The sequence below is a fragment of the Branchiostoma belcheri genome, unplaced genomic scaffold (assembly GCF_001625305.1).
Source record: "Branchiostoma belcheri isolate BF01 breed outbred unplaced genomic scaffold, Haploidv18h27 scaffold329, whole genome shotgun sequence".
Taxonomy (NCBI): domain Eukaryota; kingdom Metazoa; phylum Chordata; class Leptocardii; order Amphioxiformes; family Branchiostomatidae; genus Branchiostoma; species Branchiostoma belcheri.
Genome location: NW_017803942.1, coordinates 85656 through 98823, shown reverse-complemented (window position 1 = coordinate 98823; position 13168 = coordinate 85656). Strand labels below are relative to the sequence as shown.

Sequence of the window (13168 nt, the reverse complement as noted above, 5' to 3'; positions counted from 1 at the left end):
GACGAGGTCGGGGGGACCGGGGGGACTCTTTCACACCCCCCCCCTAAGAACTCGCGAACGGTATGTCGTATGACCACCAAATTTTAAGAGAATGGTGTACTAGTAAAAATTTATCATATCTACAATTTTTCTGTCGTTATGACGTAATATGACGTCATTATGACGTCATTAATTTGATTTTATTGGCCAAAACCGTCCAAATAAGTTTTCCCCTGAAAACTAAATGGTATTCAACATAACTGTACCAAAAGTGTTTATGACAGAATATTATAGTGTTCTAAGTCTTATGTTGCATAGCAACACCGGTGACGTCATAAAATGTCGATCGTAGTATTTACGCTCTCGCTCCTTCTCGCTCTGGATCTTTCTTGGGATCTCACTAAGCAGTTCTATATCTAGTAAGGCTCTTCTCAATGGCATTGTTGTTTAGGTTCTTCTGTTGAATAGCCGTTTGTGTTGGCCTGCTCCTAACACCTTGTGTCGGTATATTCCTAAGATCTAGCAGAGCTACATAGGGATCAGTCTTCCCTCTGAATGCTTTCTCCATCAGCTGCTTGGCTGTCTTGACTGCATTCTCTGCTTTACCATTACTCTGTGGATAGCCTGGCGAGGATGTTTGGTGTTTGAAGTGCCATTCTTGGCAAACTTCTCAAACTCGTCAGCTGTGGATTGTGGTCGATTGTCGCTGATAACCACATCTGGGATACCGTGCCTTGCGAACTGTGCCTTGAGCTTCTTGACTATCGTCGAGGCTCGTGTGACGTTCTCACACATGTCAATCTCGAAGTAATTCGAGTGATAGTCCACAGTGATCAGGTACTCCCTCTGCTGGAACGTGAACAGATCTGTTCCTACTCTCTCCCATGGCCTCTGCGGGATAGGGTGTGGTTCCAGTGTTTCTTTCTGCTGCTTTCTGCCGACAGTTTGGCATATGTCACATCTGCTGACGTAGTCTTTGACTTCAGCATTCATCCCTGGCCAATACACGCAGTCCTTAGCGAACCTCAGACACGCTTCTATTCCCATGTACGACTGGTGTATCCTTGTCAGCATTCGGCTCCTCAGGGACTTTGGTATCGTTGCACGATCTCCCCTCAACACTATTCCATCTTGTGTGCTGAGTTCATCACGCACATGATAGTACGGCATCGGGTTTGGAACTTCCTTCTTCTCAGGGAAGCCCTCTCAATGTCATCATCTCGGGGTCTGCAATCGTGCTTTCCCGTATGTCTTCTCTAGTAGGCGTGGAGATAAATTGACTTATCATGTTGACCTGCTAAGCCTCTCTCTCTGTTGTGCTTCTGCTTCCTTCTAGTGGCAGGTACGCACGGCTGAGAGTGTCCGCCAGGAACATCTCTTTTCCTGGTTTGTACGTGATCTTCACGTAGTACTGCTGTAACCGCATCAGCATTCGCTGCAATCTCTTCGGTGCTGCATGGAGGGGTTTCAGTGCGATCATTTCAAGCGGCTTGTGGTCTGTCTGGATACATACTTGTCTTGAATAGGTGTATTGATGGAAGCATTTCAGACCGACGACCACACTCTGCATCTCCTTCTCAATCTGTACATATCTTGTCTCAGTGTCTGTCAACGCTCTGCTGGCGTAGGCCACTGGTTGTCCTCCTTGAGTGATTGCTGCTCCTACTCCTGTGCTCGATGCATCTGTCAGCAGCGTCAAATCTTCGTCATGATCATAGTATTGCAACACCAGAGCATTAGAGACCATCTTCTTTAGTGTCTCTAGAATCTTCTCATGCGTCTCGGTCCATTCAAACTCGTTATCTTTGACAATGAGGTTCCTCAAGCGTTCAGAGATGTCGCTCAGCTTTGGCAGTGACCTTGCTAGGGTCCACTTTTAATCCTTGGCTGGTGATCAGATGACCATGAAATGGTACTTCTTGTTGTCTGATCTTGACCTTCTCTGCGTTCAGCTTCAGACCTCTCTCTCTGCATCTTTGCATGAGGCGCTTGAGGTTTGCATCATGATGTGAGATGGCTTCTGCAATTGTTTCTCCACACCAAGATTTCGTCTAAGATGGGCTTTATTCCCTCAAGACCTTCCAATGCTTGGTCAAGTCTTCTGGGGACGACTTAATCCCAAAGGGGAGCCGCTTCCACTTGTATCTCCCACTGGGAGTGTTGAACGTTGTTAGAAGTGAGGACTCCTCGTCCAACACTACCTGCCAGTAGCCACTCTTGGCACCAAGTACGCTGAAGACCTTTGCCTTCTTCAGCGGGGAGGATGTCTTCAATTGTCGGCGATGGGTAGTGGCTTCGCTTGAAGGCTACGTTCAGGTCTTGTGGATCTATGCAGATCCTCAGCTTTCCGGACGGCTTCATCACGGTCACAAGACCTGATACCCATGGCGTCGGTACTGTAACTGGCTAGATGATACCTTCTTCGGTCATCTTGTCCAATTCTATCCTAAGCTGGTCTTTCATCGCCACTGGAACTCTTCTGGGAGGATGTACAACCGGCGTAACTGCATCATCTACTTCCAGATGACACTCTCCAGGGAGTCTTCCCAGTCCAATGAACACATCCTGGTACTCTTCTATCGGGCTCTCTGTCTGTTTACAAACTGTCAAACACTGGCAGTAATTGGCTCTTGATGGATGTCTACAAAGACCAACTTTGACCCTGTTCTGATCTTCGACCTTCCACAGCTGAACCAGGAAGTTGTCTAGACTTTGGAATGTGCTGTTACTCACAATTGTGACCAAAAAAATCACCTTTTTATGTGGTAACGTAAACAGAGGACGCCAACACAATTAAAGATTTCCAGATGGTGTACAGGTGAAAGATTCAACCCAGATCAGTGCGCCACAGATCAGTGCGCCAGTGATTGGCGACCCACGCATTCCAGCTCACGGAGTATAACAAAACCCAGATGTAGAGATAGCCATCCGCCAAAACAGCCAAATTACCGTCAAGATTAACGGTTTCCAGATGGTACACAGGTGAAAGATTCAGCCCGGATCAATATGCCAGTGAGTGGCGACCCACGCATTCCAGCCCACCCACACATTCCAGCCCACGCAGCGTAACAGAACCCAGATGTAGCAGGCCTCCTGCACCCGGTACAGAATAGCACCAGAGAAATCATGAAAATCTCTTCGCCGTAAGATTCTTACTTGAATGTTGTTCGAACACTACATTCACCACTTATTTTGGTATCAAAAGAAATAGTTATTCATTTTTCGAAACAGAGCAAACTCAAAACTTATTCGGGTAATGCAAGCATTATTACACTATCAATACGAATAGTTTACTCACTTTTGAGATGTCTTGGCCTTTTTTGTGTGTGAGCCACTCTCCCTCACTGGTGTCCTGCGACTCGTCGCGACGTCGTCCTGTAGAAACAACGGTGTCAGTCTCTCCCGCCCTCATCGGAGACCGGTTTATGGCGCGAAACACATCTTCGTCCCCCAACACCTCCTGGGTGAACGGAGTCAACTGACTCCATTCTATGTCGAGTCCTCCGTCCTCCGCAGTTTCTTGCGTAAAAGACTGCGACCAGTCGACGTCATGTAGCTCGACCCAAGGCGTATCCCCTTCCCTCGGCTCGTCCCGAGACCAGTTTATGCTCTCCAGGTCCAAAGAAGTGACGACCTCTTCGTAGCGAGATCTAGTACACAAATACAGGGAAATATTGTGAAAAGATACAGTATCTTGAAGTTAGTGGAAAAGCAGTTACCGGAGAAATCATTCAGGAAAATGAGATACTGAGAAAATGAGACAAGTACACACACCTCTTTGCGTCTTGGCGATCGTCATCTGGCTGGCGGCGTTTCCTAGCATTGTCTGGATCCATCATCAGCTATGCAGCAAGCTCGCAGGAAAGTCAAATTCTAGCGATTTGGTCTCTCATTTATAGCCTATTCGATGTCACCGCACGCTTAATTAATTGACCAATCCTAACCACACACACACACAGACGTCCGACCAATCACCGCGGGGCGCACCCTGGCTATAGAGCTTATTCACCACACGTCATCATGACGTCACCACCCCTCATGTCCCGTGCGACGCCATTTTGGGGTCCACCTCTACAGCGAGTTTCCAAGCGTTGAAATGGCCGACAAACGTTAGGTAAACTGTCCTTTGTCCTATTACACGAAGACTTTACCACCACTCATACCTCTCGTTACTGGAACAAAATAAAATCTGTCGGGATTGACCCGTTTTTGTTGAGTTTTCAATTTACCTTCCCTTGCGAAGGGACACAACCTTTTCCGGAACAAGCACGTTTGACGAAAAGCAAGCAAGTTTGATCAACGGTTATAGAGCTGTTATTAGGCTGTGTCAACATGATTTGCAGAAGTTGCCAGATATACACAAGTCACAAAAGCACCGCATTCGAAGCGTGACTTCCTTTTTCATATTTCAACTGGCAAAGTTCTTTTCGACACTGGGAATACTAGTACATGCATGTACAAGATTCACAGCTCAGACGAAAGGGAGCCAAAGTGATGCCTGTACCCTGTTCCAGCTTGCGCTCTCTAACAAATCGCGTACTCTCCAAGAAGAGCTCGAGGTTTGGGGTTTGCTCCATTTTTAGCGTGTTTTAGGCTTTTTTTATCTTATTTTTTTGCACTGATATATTTTTACGCCAACCCAACGCGTCAAAAAAAGATACCAGTGCAAAAAAAGAAATACCGATAAAAAAAGCCGAAAACACGCCCAAAATGAACCAAGGACTTGTGTGGGACTACATGTACGTGCAACAATGCCCTGGTAACCCTACCCCTCACGGGTACAGAGTGGTCTATAAGGGGAACTGGTCTTTGTGTCGCCTGGCTCTTTGATAATAATACCCTCAAAACGATTAGCATTGTGAAGACATTGCTAACGACATTAGCGACTTGGCGCCGTGCCACATGTTTCCTTAACAAGCGTGTGTTGTAGATAGAGGACTTCCAGAATCAAACCGTTGAGGTAAGCTGAAATACTTTTATTTTTCCCCCTAAAACAATGTCTTCAGAAAACGTGTACAAAAAGTATCAACTTGCGTTAAACACACAATAGTGTCGATCGATAATCCAACTGGCGTAAATCCCTCGATTCGTGGTTTGGTCTACCTTAGGCCACAGCAAGTAAATTTTATGGATGACATCCTCTGCAGACTCCAAATCTAATGCGATAGGGCGAAAAAAAACAAGGCGGGTCCAAAAAAAATATATTCCTACATTTTCAAATTTTGACATCATAAACCGTGTTAAACAAGAAATAATACCTATATTGTCCTATGTTTACTGTCAACTATTACAACATCCATTTCTCACTGAAGAATAAAGGTTTTCCACCTTTGTACAAATGATTTTGATTCAGTGGGAACATCAAATATACAGAAACACCATCACATATAAAATGAATGAAATACATAACTGCATCAAAGAAAAAACATTAGATTAGAGTCTTGTCTTGTCTCCTCTCGTCATATTTATCTGCCATCCACGTTCCGGCATGGCAACAGACATCTTTGCCCATTTTCGGCATTTTGACCACTTTTAGAGGGCAACAAAATTTCTTTTTTTCTTCCAAAATCAGACGAAAATTAAGTCACGTGTACAAATGTCATCCATAAAAATCACTTGCTGTGGCCTTAGCTGCTTGGCAATGTGCCTGATGCTGTCAGCGCCTCATCTTCCTGTAGTACACTCCTGTGGTTTTGGTTGCCACAGTTTACAGCCATCTTCTCAGTCAGGTGTCCAAGTCGGATTACATTTGTACTTCTAAATGCATTGGATATCAATAATTCACCGAAATCACCACCCAAATGTTCCCAGGTCAGGGTTGACAGTCCTCTGGTCGATACGCATTGTACAGCGCATACGTGCTGTTTTATTAGGCCATGTTGAGTTGATAATATGGATGACATCTACGCGCGCATGAATTTTCGGCCGTTTCCAAAAAAAAACGTACTTTTCGACCATACTGTAGATCGTACAAAAACAGCGAATATATGTCGTGTGTTGCCAAAAATAAATTGGAAAACGATACTAATCAATTCAGGAAAAAGAAGAAAATGTGAAGAAATGAAAATGAAGAGTCTATTATCATTCGCCATACCATACGATGTGTGTTTGGTCATTTGTTCAACCTTTATGACCACGAGGTTTCATAATGAAGGAAACTTTTTTTTCGCACGCTCACATCAGTTTTGGGATTCCCAGAGGATGTCATCCGTATAACCAAATCAACATGGCCTAAGTACTAATTTCGCCGGACGCTACCCCGTGGTTCAATAGCTTGTTCAGTCATCTATATTCTGTCTGGCGCAGTGGCCATTGATTTTGAGTATATCACGTAAGGCCACATCAAGTAAATTGTATGGATGACATCCTCCACAGACTCCAAAAATCCATGCAACAGGGCAAAAAACAAAATTTTTATATTTTCAGATTATAAACCTTGTTACACAAGAATCGAGGCAACAATCCATGATGATATCAAAACCAACAGGTCTTTTATTCCTGTATTCAACTTTATTAACTGTTCTTATAGATGCATGAGTATGCATCTCAGTTAATTATAACAATTGTAGAAAAGATTTTGTCGTACCAGCATGGACAGCTACGACTTGGATTGTACGTCAATCCTTGCCATCAAACGCAAGAAATTGCGCCTTAAGTTTGCTGGATCCCTGAAGGTCTCTGAACCTATAAACGTTTGAAATTTACGAAAATTTGCCCATTTTTTGCACGCGCACGTTGACCACCGTCAAAGGACATCAGAATTTCTTGGTACATGTTTTTTTTTCAACATCAGGCGAAAATTAATGTGCGTTGATGTCATCCATAAACTTACTTTGCTGTAGCCGTGTGATGTCGTCCTATTTGCTCCCCGTTTCCAGGGAAGGAAAACAGAAGTTGAAGAATTTCAGTAGGCACCGAAATTCCTCCGCATTCTTAATTACCGGGGTAATGCAGAGGGAATTTGCGTTGGCCTAGCTATAGCTTCCCTTTGAAATACGACTTTCCATTGGAGGAATAGATTGGGTTCAATCCAGAAGAGGGGCGCTATGGGTGAACGCACACTTCAAGATCGACGGCCCGTCGTGCACTCTGTCTTGCCAGTTTAGACCTGCCGATAGCCGTTCCTGCGTGTCAGGTGAAGGGGCCACTTTCTTCCTTATATGTACATAAAACAAGCGGGAGGTCTGTCTGCACGGTGGGTTGTGATCATTGGTCTCTCGGAAGAGAAGAAGACACTGTCGTCTTGCTCTACGGTCTACTGGCTTGACTAAATTTTCCCGCCACAGCTCAAAGCTTAATGCATGCCGCGGATTCGTTTACCAGGTAAAGGGTTAAACTGGTCGATAAGACGTGTTTGTGTTTGCTCTGTTGTAGGTCAAACTGTGCTGCCCCCGGGGGCGTGTAAACACATGTGATGAAGGTGTCTTTGAAGTCTGTATTTCTTTGTGTTCGCAGGACCGCAGCAGGCGACCGAAGACCCTAACTGATGTGCCCCGTACATCGTGCCGAGATGGTGCCCGTCCACGTCACGGAGAGGGTCTGCTTGACTCCGGAACCGCTAGAGAAACACTGCTACAAGAGCTGTTGCGAGTACGAACAGGGGCACCGCTACATAGAGGACGTACGGTACGTGCTGGGTCTGTCTCAGGTGCACTACCTGACGTCCTACATCCACAACCCTACTCACCCGTCCACGCCTGAGTACCACATCAGCGCCGTGCGGTGTGAGCCTCGCCACAAACCACGCCGGTGGCTGTCTACAGTCATTCTGTATCCCAAGAGGCCTGTTAGGAGCTACACCTCTACAGTGGAATACAGAATGGACAACAGACCCACTACGCGGAAGTTGTACATGACCAAACTAGACATGGCGGTCGAGGAAAACGACATCGTCGCCACGAACATGTTATACTTCCCGAAGAGGCGAACTCCGTCCTTCTGGTCTTTCTTCGTCACCGAGGTTAACAACAAGGCGTTGGGCAGGAAATTCGACGAACTGAATAACTTCAAGATCAAGCGTGAATGGAGAAAACAACTGTCCTTGCAAGTAATAGCGTAGACTAATGCCACCTCAAGAATCAATCTAAGGCCACGGCAAGTAATTTTTATGGATGACACCAACGCGTAATTTTTATGGATGACACCAACGCGTAATTTTTATGGATGACACCAACGCGTGATTTTGTTCGCCTGATTTTTGAGAGAAAAAAAAATTGTTGCCTTCTGAAAGTGGTCAACATGCCGAAAATGGGCAAAGATGTCTGTTGCCATGCCGGAACGTGGATGGCAGATGAATATATGAAGAGGGGAGACAAGACAGGGCTCTGATTTAATGTTTGTCTAGCGCTTTACTTTCATGCAGTGTTGCATTTCATTCCTTTTAAATGTTATGTACACAGAATTATACCATTTGTACAATGACTGAAAAATGTTTATTTTTCTGTGACAAATGGATTTTGTAATAGTTGGCATAGATATAGCACACTAAAGTATTATTTCTTTTTTTTAACAAGGTTTACGTTGTCAAAATTTGAAAATGTAGGAACCTTGTTTTTTGGGCCCGCCTTGGTTTTTTTCGCCCTATCGCATTAGATTGGGAGTCTGCGGAGGATGTCATCCATACAATTTACTTGGTGTGGCCTAATGGGTCGATAAGAAAATCCAGGCTGTACAGGTTCTATACACACCACTGATGATAGTTCAACATACCGGCTGATTACTATTGATTGAACGACAGGCTCCGTTTGAGGGGTAATTACGTGACCAACTTCCTTGGATGACCGGCAGCAGTTCGATCGTTCGATAAGTCAAAAGACAGTTACTCAAGTAACTGGATATGATTTTGGAAACGGTCAGACATTTCAGGTAGCACCCACTACCTTTCATCAGTGACACCAGAGAACTTGGTAGCAGAAATGCAGGTTTATAAGCACGAACTATTGATTGATATGCAAATAGTGATGAAATTTTTTTGGAAGTATTTCGATAATATTGATGATTGTCGGGTTTGTAGCCTACCTATAGAATAGAAACTTAAATGTTGCACTCTAGAGAAGTCTATAGAAAATGGAGAAACGATATATATGTGATGATAATAACGCTGTTGATCATCAATTGTATATGGTGATATATATTAGGTTCCTTTTAAACATAGCACTATGACGCTTTCTTTTCAAAGTAAATGTTGAGATATTTCAAATGCTACCCGAAACGTATCATAAATTATCAATTCTTAATGCGAACTGGCACGTAGTGTATACTTGTTCATCATATTCAATTTGATACTCATTTATTTAAATATGGTGTAAACACGGTCCTGTTTTTAGATTCATTATGATTAGTTACTTTAATATGCAAATATTTATGTAGGAATAATAAATAACGATGTTTTATGACACAGTGGCTTTAGATTTACTCTTATATGAATAAACGTGTGACAGAAATTTATGACACATTTCTCCATTTCCAATATTAATATCCTACAAAATTTTCTGAGCTAACGTAATTCATGCCACCACTACATTTATACAAAGACGTCCTACTGCTATTGCTGCTTTCCTGGATTTAAAAATAAAGAAACTTAATGAAGCAATTTTAAACTTATCCAAATTTCCAAACTTATCCAAACTTCAGTCTTTGTCAGGGAATAAGCAATCCGCCGTCACGTTAAGCAGATGACACACGTGACTCGGTGAGCGCAGTGGGTCATATGTTGCAGGAAGTCTGTGGCGCCCCGTCTCAGACGCAGTGTATGAATTGCAAATTCCTTGACAGGCCGGAGTTATACAGTCGAAAAGTCAAATTTCTTGTGTTGGAAATAACGGTGTAAACTTGCTCCATAATGACCTCTATATGCTATCAACGTTACAGATGAACTTTCAAGATAAGAAACTTTGCCAATAACATCCACGAATCGGCACTATCTTTCTGTTGGCGGGAGGCCTACACTGATCCACATCGCCTTGTATGGATCACTGACCATGAACACTAGACAGTACTTCTTCCCGTTTTGAAGCCATAGGACATAAGAACCATGCAGGCACAAGAGACAGTTTCCCCTTTCACAGGCACTTTCACGGAAGTTGGGAAAACACACATCGTTCTGCAACAGGCCACTGGGCAGGTAAACCTATCACCAGACCTCTGTGTTGGACTTTGTTACGGATCGCAAGGCCGAATGGCATCGACCGAATGTAACAGGCTTGGGATGGAAGAGCAGCTATTGTTATTAATTGTAAGAACCTTAACCAATCTTACGTCACTGAATTGTTTTACTATCTCCACAACACAGGTCTTCATTGTTCTGAGACTGCACTTTACATGAAACCAAAGCTTAAGCAAATTCTTTAGTAACCCTAAACCCTGCTTTTGGCTGTGCTCTATGATCATTTAGACGCCACTTGCTATTTACCAAGTCACGGTCACCTGGAACAATCCTGCAGATGCCAAGAACTAAAAAGATTTAGTGGGGTTGTGTGGCATGACGGCACTGAGTGTTCGGCTCAGGCCCAAAAGGTCTCAGGTTTGAATCCTGCCCGATGCCACTGATCTTGTGTCCTCAGTTCTCTCACGTGTAAATGAGTACCTAGCTTTGGTTAGGGACGTCCCCCAGATGGGACATTAAATGCAGGTCCAATGTTTGAGAGTGACACACCAAACGCATGTTAAAAGAACCCACCGCACTTATCGAAAAGAGTAGGGGACCTTCCCGGTGTAAGTGGTTCAAACCTCACAGTCCTATGGCCGCACCTGGGGTCATATTGAGGTCACCTGAGTTAGCACCAAATGGCAGCTGCTCCAGACCCTTGTGATTGAGCCCCAATCTTTTCATTACCTCACAATTCATCCCTTGGCTGAAACAAAAAGACAGAGTATGAAGCCCACCCCATACAAGATTCTCTGTCATACAAGATTCATTGCAACATGTTCATCTAACCCTCGTGAGATGTGAACAACTGACGATAAACCTGGTACTGATTGAGTGTGATGTTCTTTAACAAACCTATTTGTCTATACTTACATTCCGTGGTTGGGCAATAAATTCAAATTGCATCCTGCTTCATAAGAGAGAAAATGGTAGGATTGTCAAGAAGGGACACATTTTATTTGATAAATGGACAAAAATAATACACATAAAACATGTGCCCATTGACTTTGTCTTTGGGCACTTAGCAGCTTTTTACATGTGTTGAACAAGGCCCTTGCAAACAACTGTTTTAACAAAATTTCGTTGCTTTCTCCAGTATAGAATGCATCTAAAATTCCACACATGCAATCTCACACTAGAGAGCAGTCCTGTATTCCTGGTGCAGAAAACATATAAGAGTTCAGAGTACAGTGCCAAAAAATTCCTGTTTTATTATCTACAGGTATACTTTAAGTACATGTTATGAAGTTGGAACTAAAAACATCTGTATAGCAAGTAAAAAAAAATAGTGACATTAAATTTCGTTAAAGTTGATTTGGACCATGTACTTTTTTGAAAACTTGTCCAACCCTGGTCTATTCCTAAAGCTAAAACTTGCAGTATCACAAACTATATACAGGATACAGAGAAAGGAAACACTTAAATTGCAGAACATTTTACAGGTCTTAACAAAATTTCATGTGAAGTACATCAGCTGCTGTCTGGTCCTTCTTGAGATGACGTGGGTCCTTCTTCCTGTGTGTGGGATGATGATGATGATGATGAAGCATCTTCCACTATCTTGTCTTCACTCCCCGAGTTCTCCTCATCTTCAGTTATTGGCTGCAATACAAGATAGACAATCTTAGAGAAAACACTTCATACGTTGTAATGATGTGATGTTATTTGCGTTGTGAAAAAACACCTCAATAATATCTAGTAAGTGCAACATGAACATATGCAGATTTTCTGTGCTTAGCACAATGCTCAGGCCTAGGAAAAAAATTTGTGTTTCCTGTTTCAGTCCTGAAAAAATTAAGGTCGGTAGGTAGGTAGGGATTATCTTTTTTCTCTTTCATTTTTCAGACTTTAGCAATCCCTATATGGTGATCCAACTTATACAATACAGTCAAACAAAGCAAAACTTGTATGAGGACACTTATACTATTTTATAGCTTCAATGTCAATGTTGGAAAACCGATTGTACAATGTTTCATCACTCAGGTGTCATATCATGGAGCTAGAAATGGTCGATCGGCTTGAAAAATTTATGTCCCTTACAGGGGTCCACACTGGTTTTTCTAGGGTTGGTCGGGAAACAGGAAACAACATTTTTTTGTAGGCCTCACAGTGCTTACCTTCAAGATAGACAGAATGTCCTCAGTCTGTTTAGCCATCTCCCTCAGAGTTTCATTCTCTTCTGTCAGATCCTGTATCACTGCCTCCTTTTCCTTGATCACGGCTTTTTTCTCTTCCAGTTGTTGGTGAAGCTAAGGGAAATTAACAAAAATACACTCAGTCTGAAATAACAATTTAAGTTAAAACCGAAGCGATTAAAGTTTGTCCTGGACTTCACAAACGTTTGCACATGTACTCAAAATAATGTACCCATTCATTAAGTGACCATCAAACGTCCTTAATCGTATCTTTTGAAGCCAGAGGTTTGGAATCACTAGTAAATACATGTACGTGTAGTTCCATTTCCAGTATGTAAAAAAACAGTGACAGTCTTGCAAGGGGGAACAATTTGGATTTTCCTGCAATTTTCATTCAGGTACAACAGGTTATTCAACAAACCTGTCAACAGGTTACATTCATGACTACTGGGAATACTTACTAAGTACAAACATACATGTAGCAATAGGTAGATGAGTACACTTACTTCTTCATTTTTCTTGAGTGTGTCTACTAGTGCCAGTCTCCTCTCTTCTGCCACATCCTGCCAGTAGGACTCAGAAGTAGGCTCTAAGGTAGGGTAGGAAACAAGTAATATCATTGTAGCATGAAAGTTCATCTGTGTTGGTACAAGTCATTATGAAATGAAGACCTAGCTTAAACTTCCAACACTTAGACTACGGAAATGGGACTTACCCCAAATTTTCGGATGACTCCATCAACCTTGTTCACGGAATAATAATATCATTGCAGTAAAGTAACAATATATCATTTGGACCATATTGAACATTGACACAGAAAAAATCTCCAAGGAAATACATAATATTGTTTGTCCAATCATGAAGGAATACTAGTAATATTGCTACATCATGTAGTACTTGCAGTGGA

The 13168-nt window shown here is 42.9% G+C and overlaps 3 protein-coding genes across 5 annotated transcripts; 1 reads left to right on the top strand and 2 right to left on the bottom strand.

The window, feature by feature from the left end:
- Positions 1 to 546: 546 nt before the first annotated feature.
- Positions 547 to 1149, bottom strand: LOC109475106 (uncharacterized protein K02A2.6-like). The gene has a single exon (XM_019775643.1). It carries the CDS (start codon positions 1147 to 1149, stop codon positions 547 to 549), a length of 603 nt encoding a protein of 200 aa, XP_019631202.1.
- A 5687-nt stretch (positions 1150 to 6836) lies between these two features.
- LOC109475108 (filamin-interacting protein FAM101B-like) lies at positions 6837 to 8098 on the top strand. 3 transcript variants are annotated; one of them, XM_019775648.1, is made up of 2 exons: positions 6837 to 7114; positions 7435 to 8098. In XM_019775648.1, the coding sequence occupies exon 2, from the start codon at positions 7466 to 7468 to the stop codon at positions 8036 to 8038; it is 573 nt and encodes a 190-aa protein (XP_019631207.1). In that variant the 5' UTR covers positions 6837 to 7114; positions 7435 to 7465; the 3' UTR covers positions 8039 to 8098. The 3 variants fall into 3 exon arrangements, with proteins under 3 accessions (XP_019631207.1, XP_019631206.1, XP_019631205.1); XM_019775647.1 differs by lacking the exon at positions 6837 to 7114 and adding an exon at positions 7148 to 7174; XM_019775646.1 differs by lacking the exon at positions 6837 to 7114 and adding an exon at positions 7186 to 7302.
- Positions 8099 to 11061: 2963 nt separating this feature from the next.
- LOC109475107 (geminin-like) lies at positions 11062 to 12896 on the bottom strand. The gene is made up of 3 exons (XM_019775645.1): positions 12768 to 12896; positions 12244 to 12375; positions 11062 to 11728 (listed from the first exon to the last, which is right to left on the bottom strand). The coding sequence occupies exons 1-3, from the start codon at positions 12879 to 12881 to the stop codon at positions 11597 to 11599; spliced, it is 378 nt and encodes a 125-aa protein (XP_019631204.1). The 5' UTR covers positions 12882 to 12896; the 3' UTR covers positions 11062 to 11596.
- Positions 12897 to 13168: the final 272 nt, after the last annotated feature.

Coding starts and splice junctions, on each gene's coding strand:
- LOC109475107 (XM_019775645.1), bottom strand. CDS start 12,881: ATGATATTACTTGTTTCCTACCCTACCTTAGAGCCTACTTCTGAGTCC. Junction 12,376..12,767: donor CACTCAAGAAAAATGAAGAA/GTAAGTGTACTC, acceptor AATTTCCCTTAG/CTTCACCAACAACTGGAAGA. Junction 11,729..12,243: donor ACATTCTGTCTATCTTGAAG/GTAAGCACTGTG, acceptor CTTGTATTGCAG/CCAATAACTGAAGATGAGGA.
- LOC109475108 (XM_019775648.1), top strand. CDS start 7,466: ATGTGCCCCGTACATCGTGCCGAGATGGTGCCCGTCCACGTCACGGAG.
- LOC109475106 (XM_019775643.1), bottom strand. CDS start 1,149: ATGCCGTACTATCATGTGCGTGATGAACTCAGCACACAAGATGGAATA.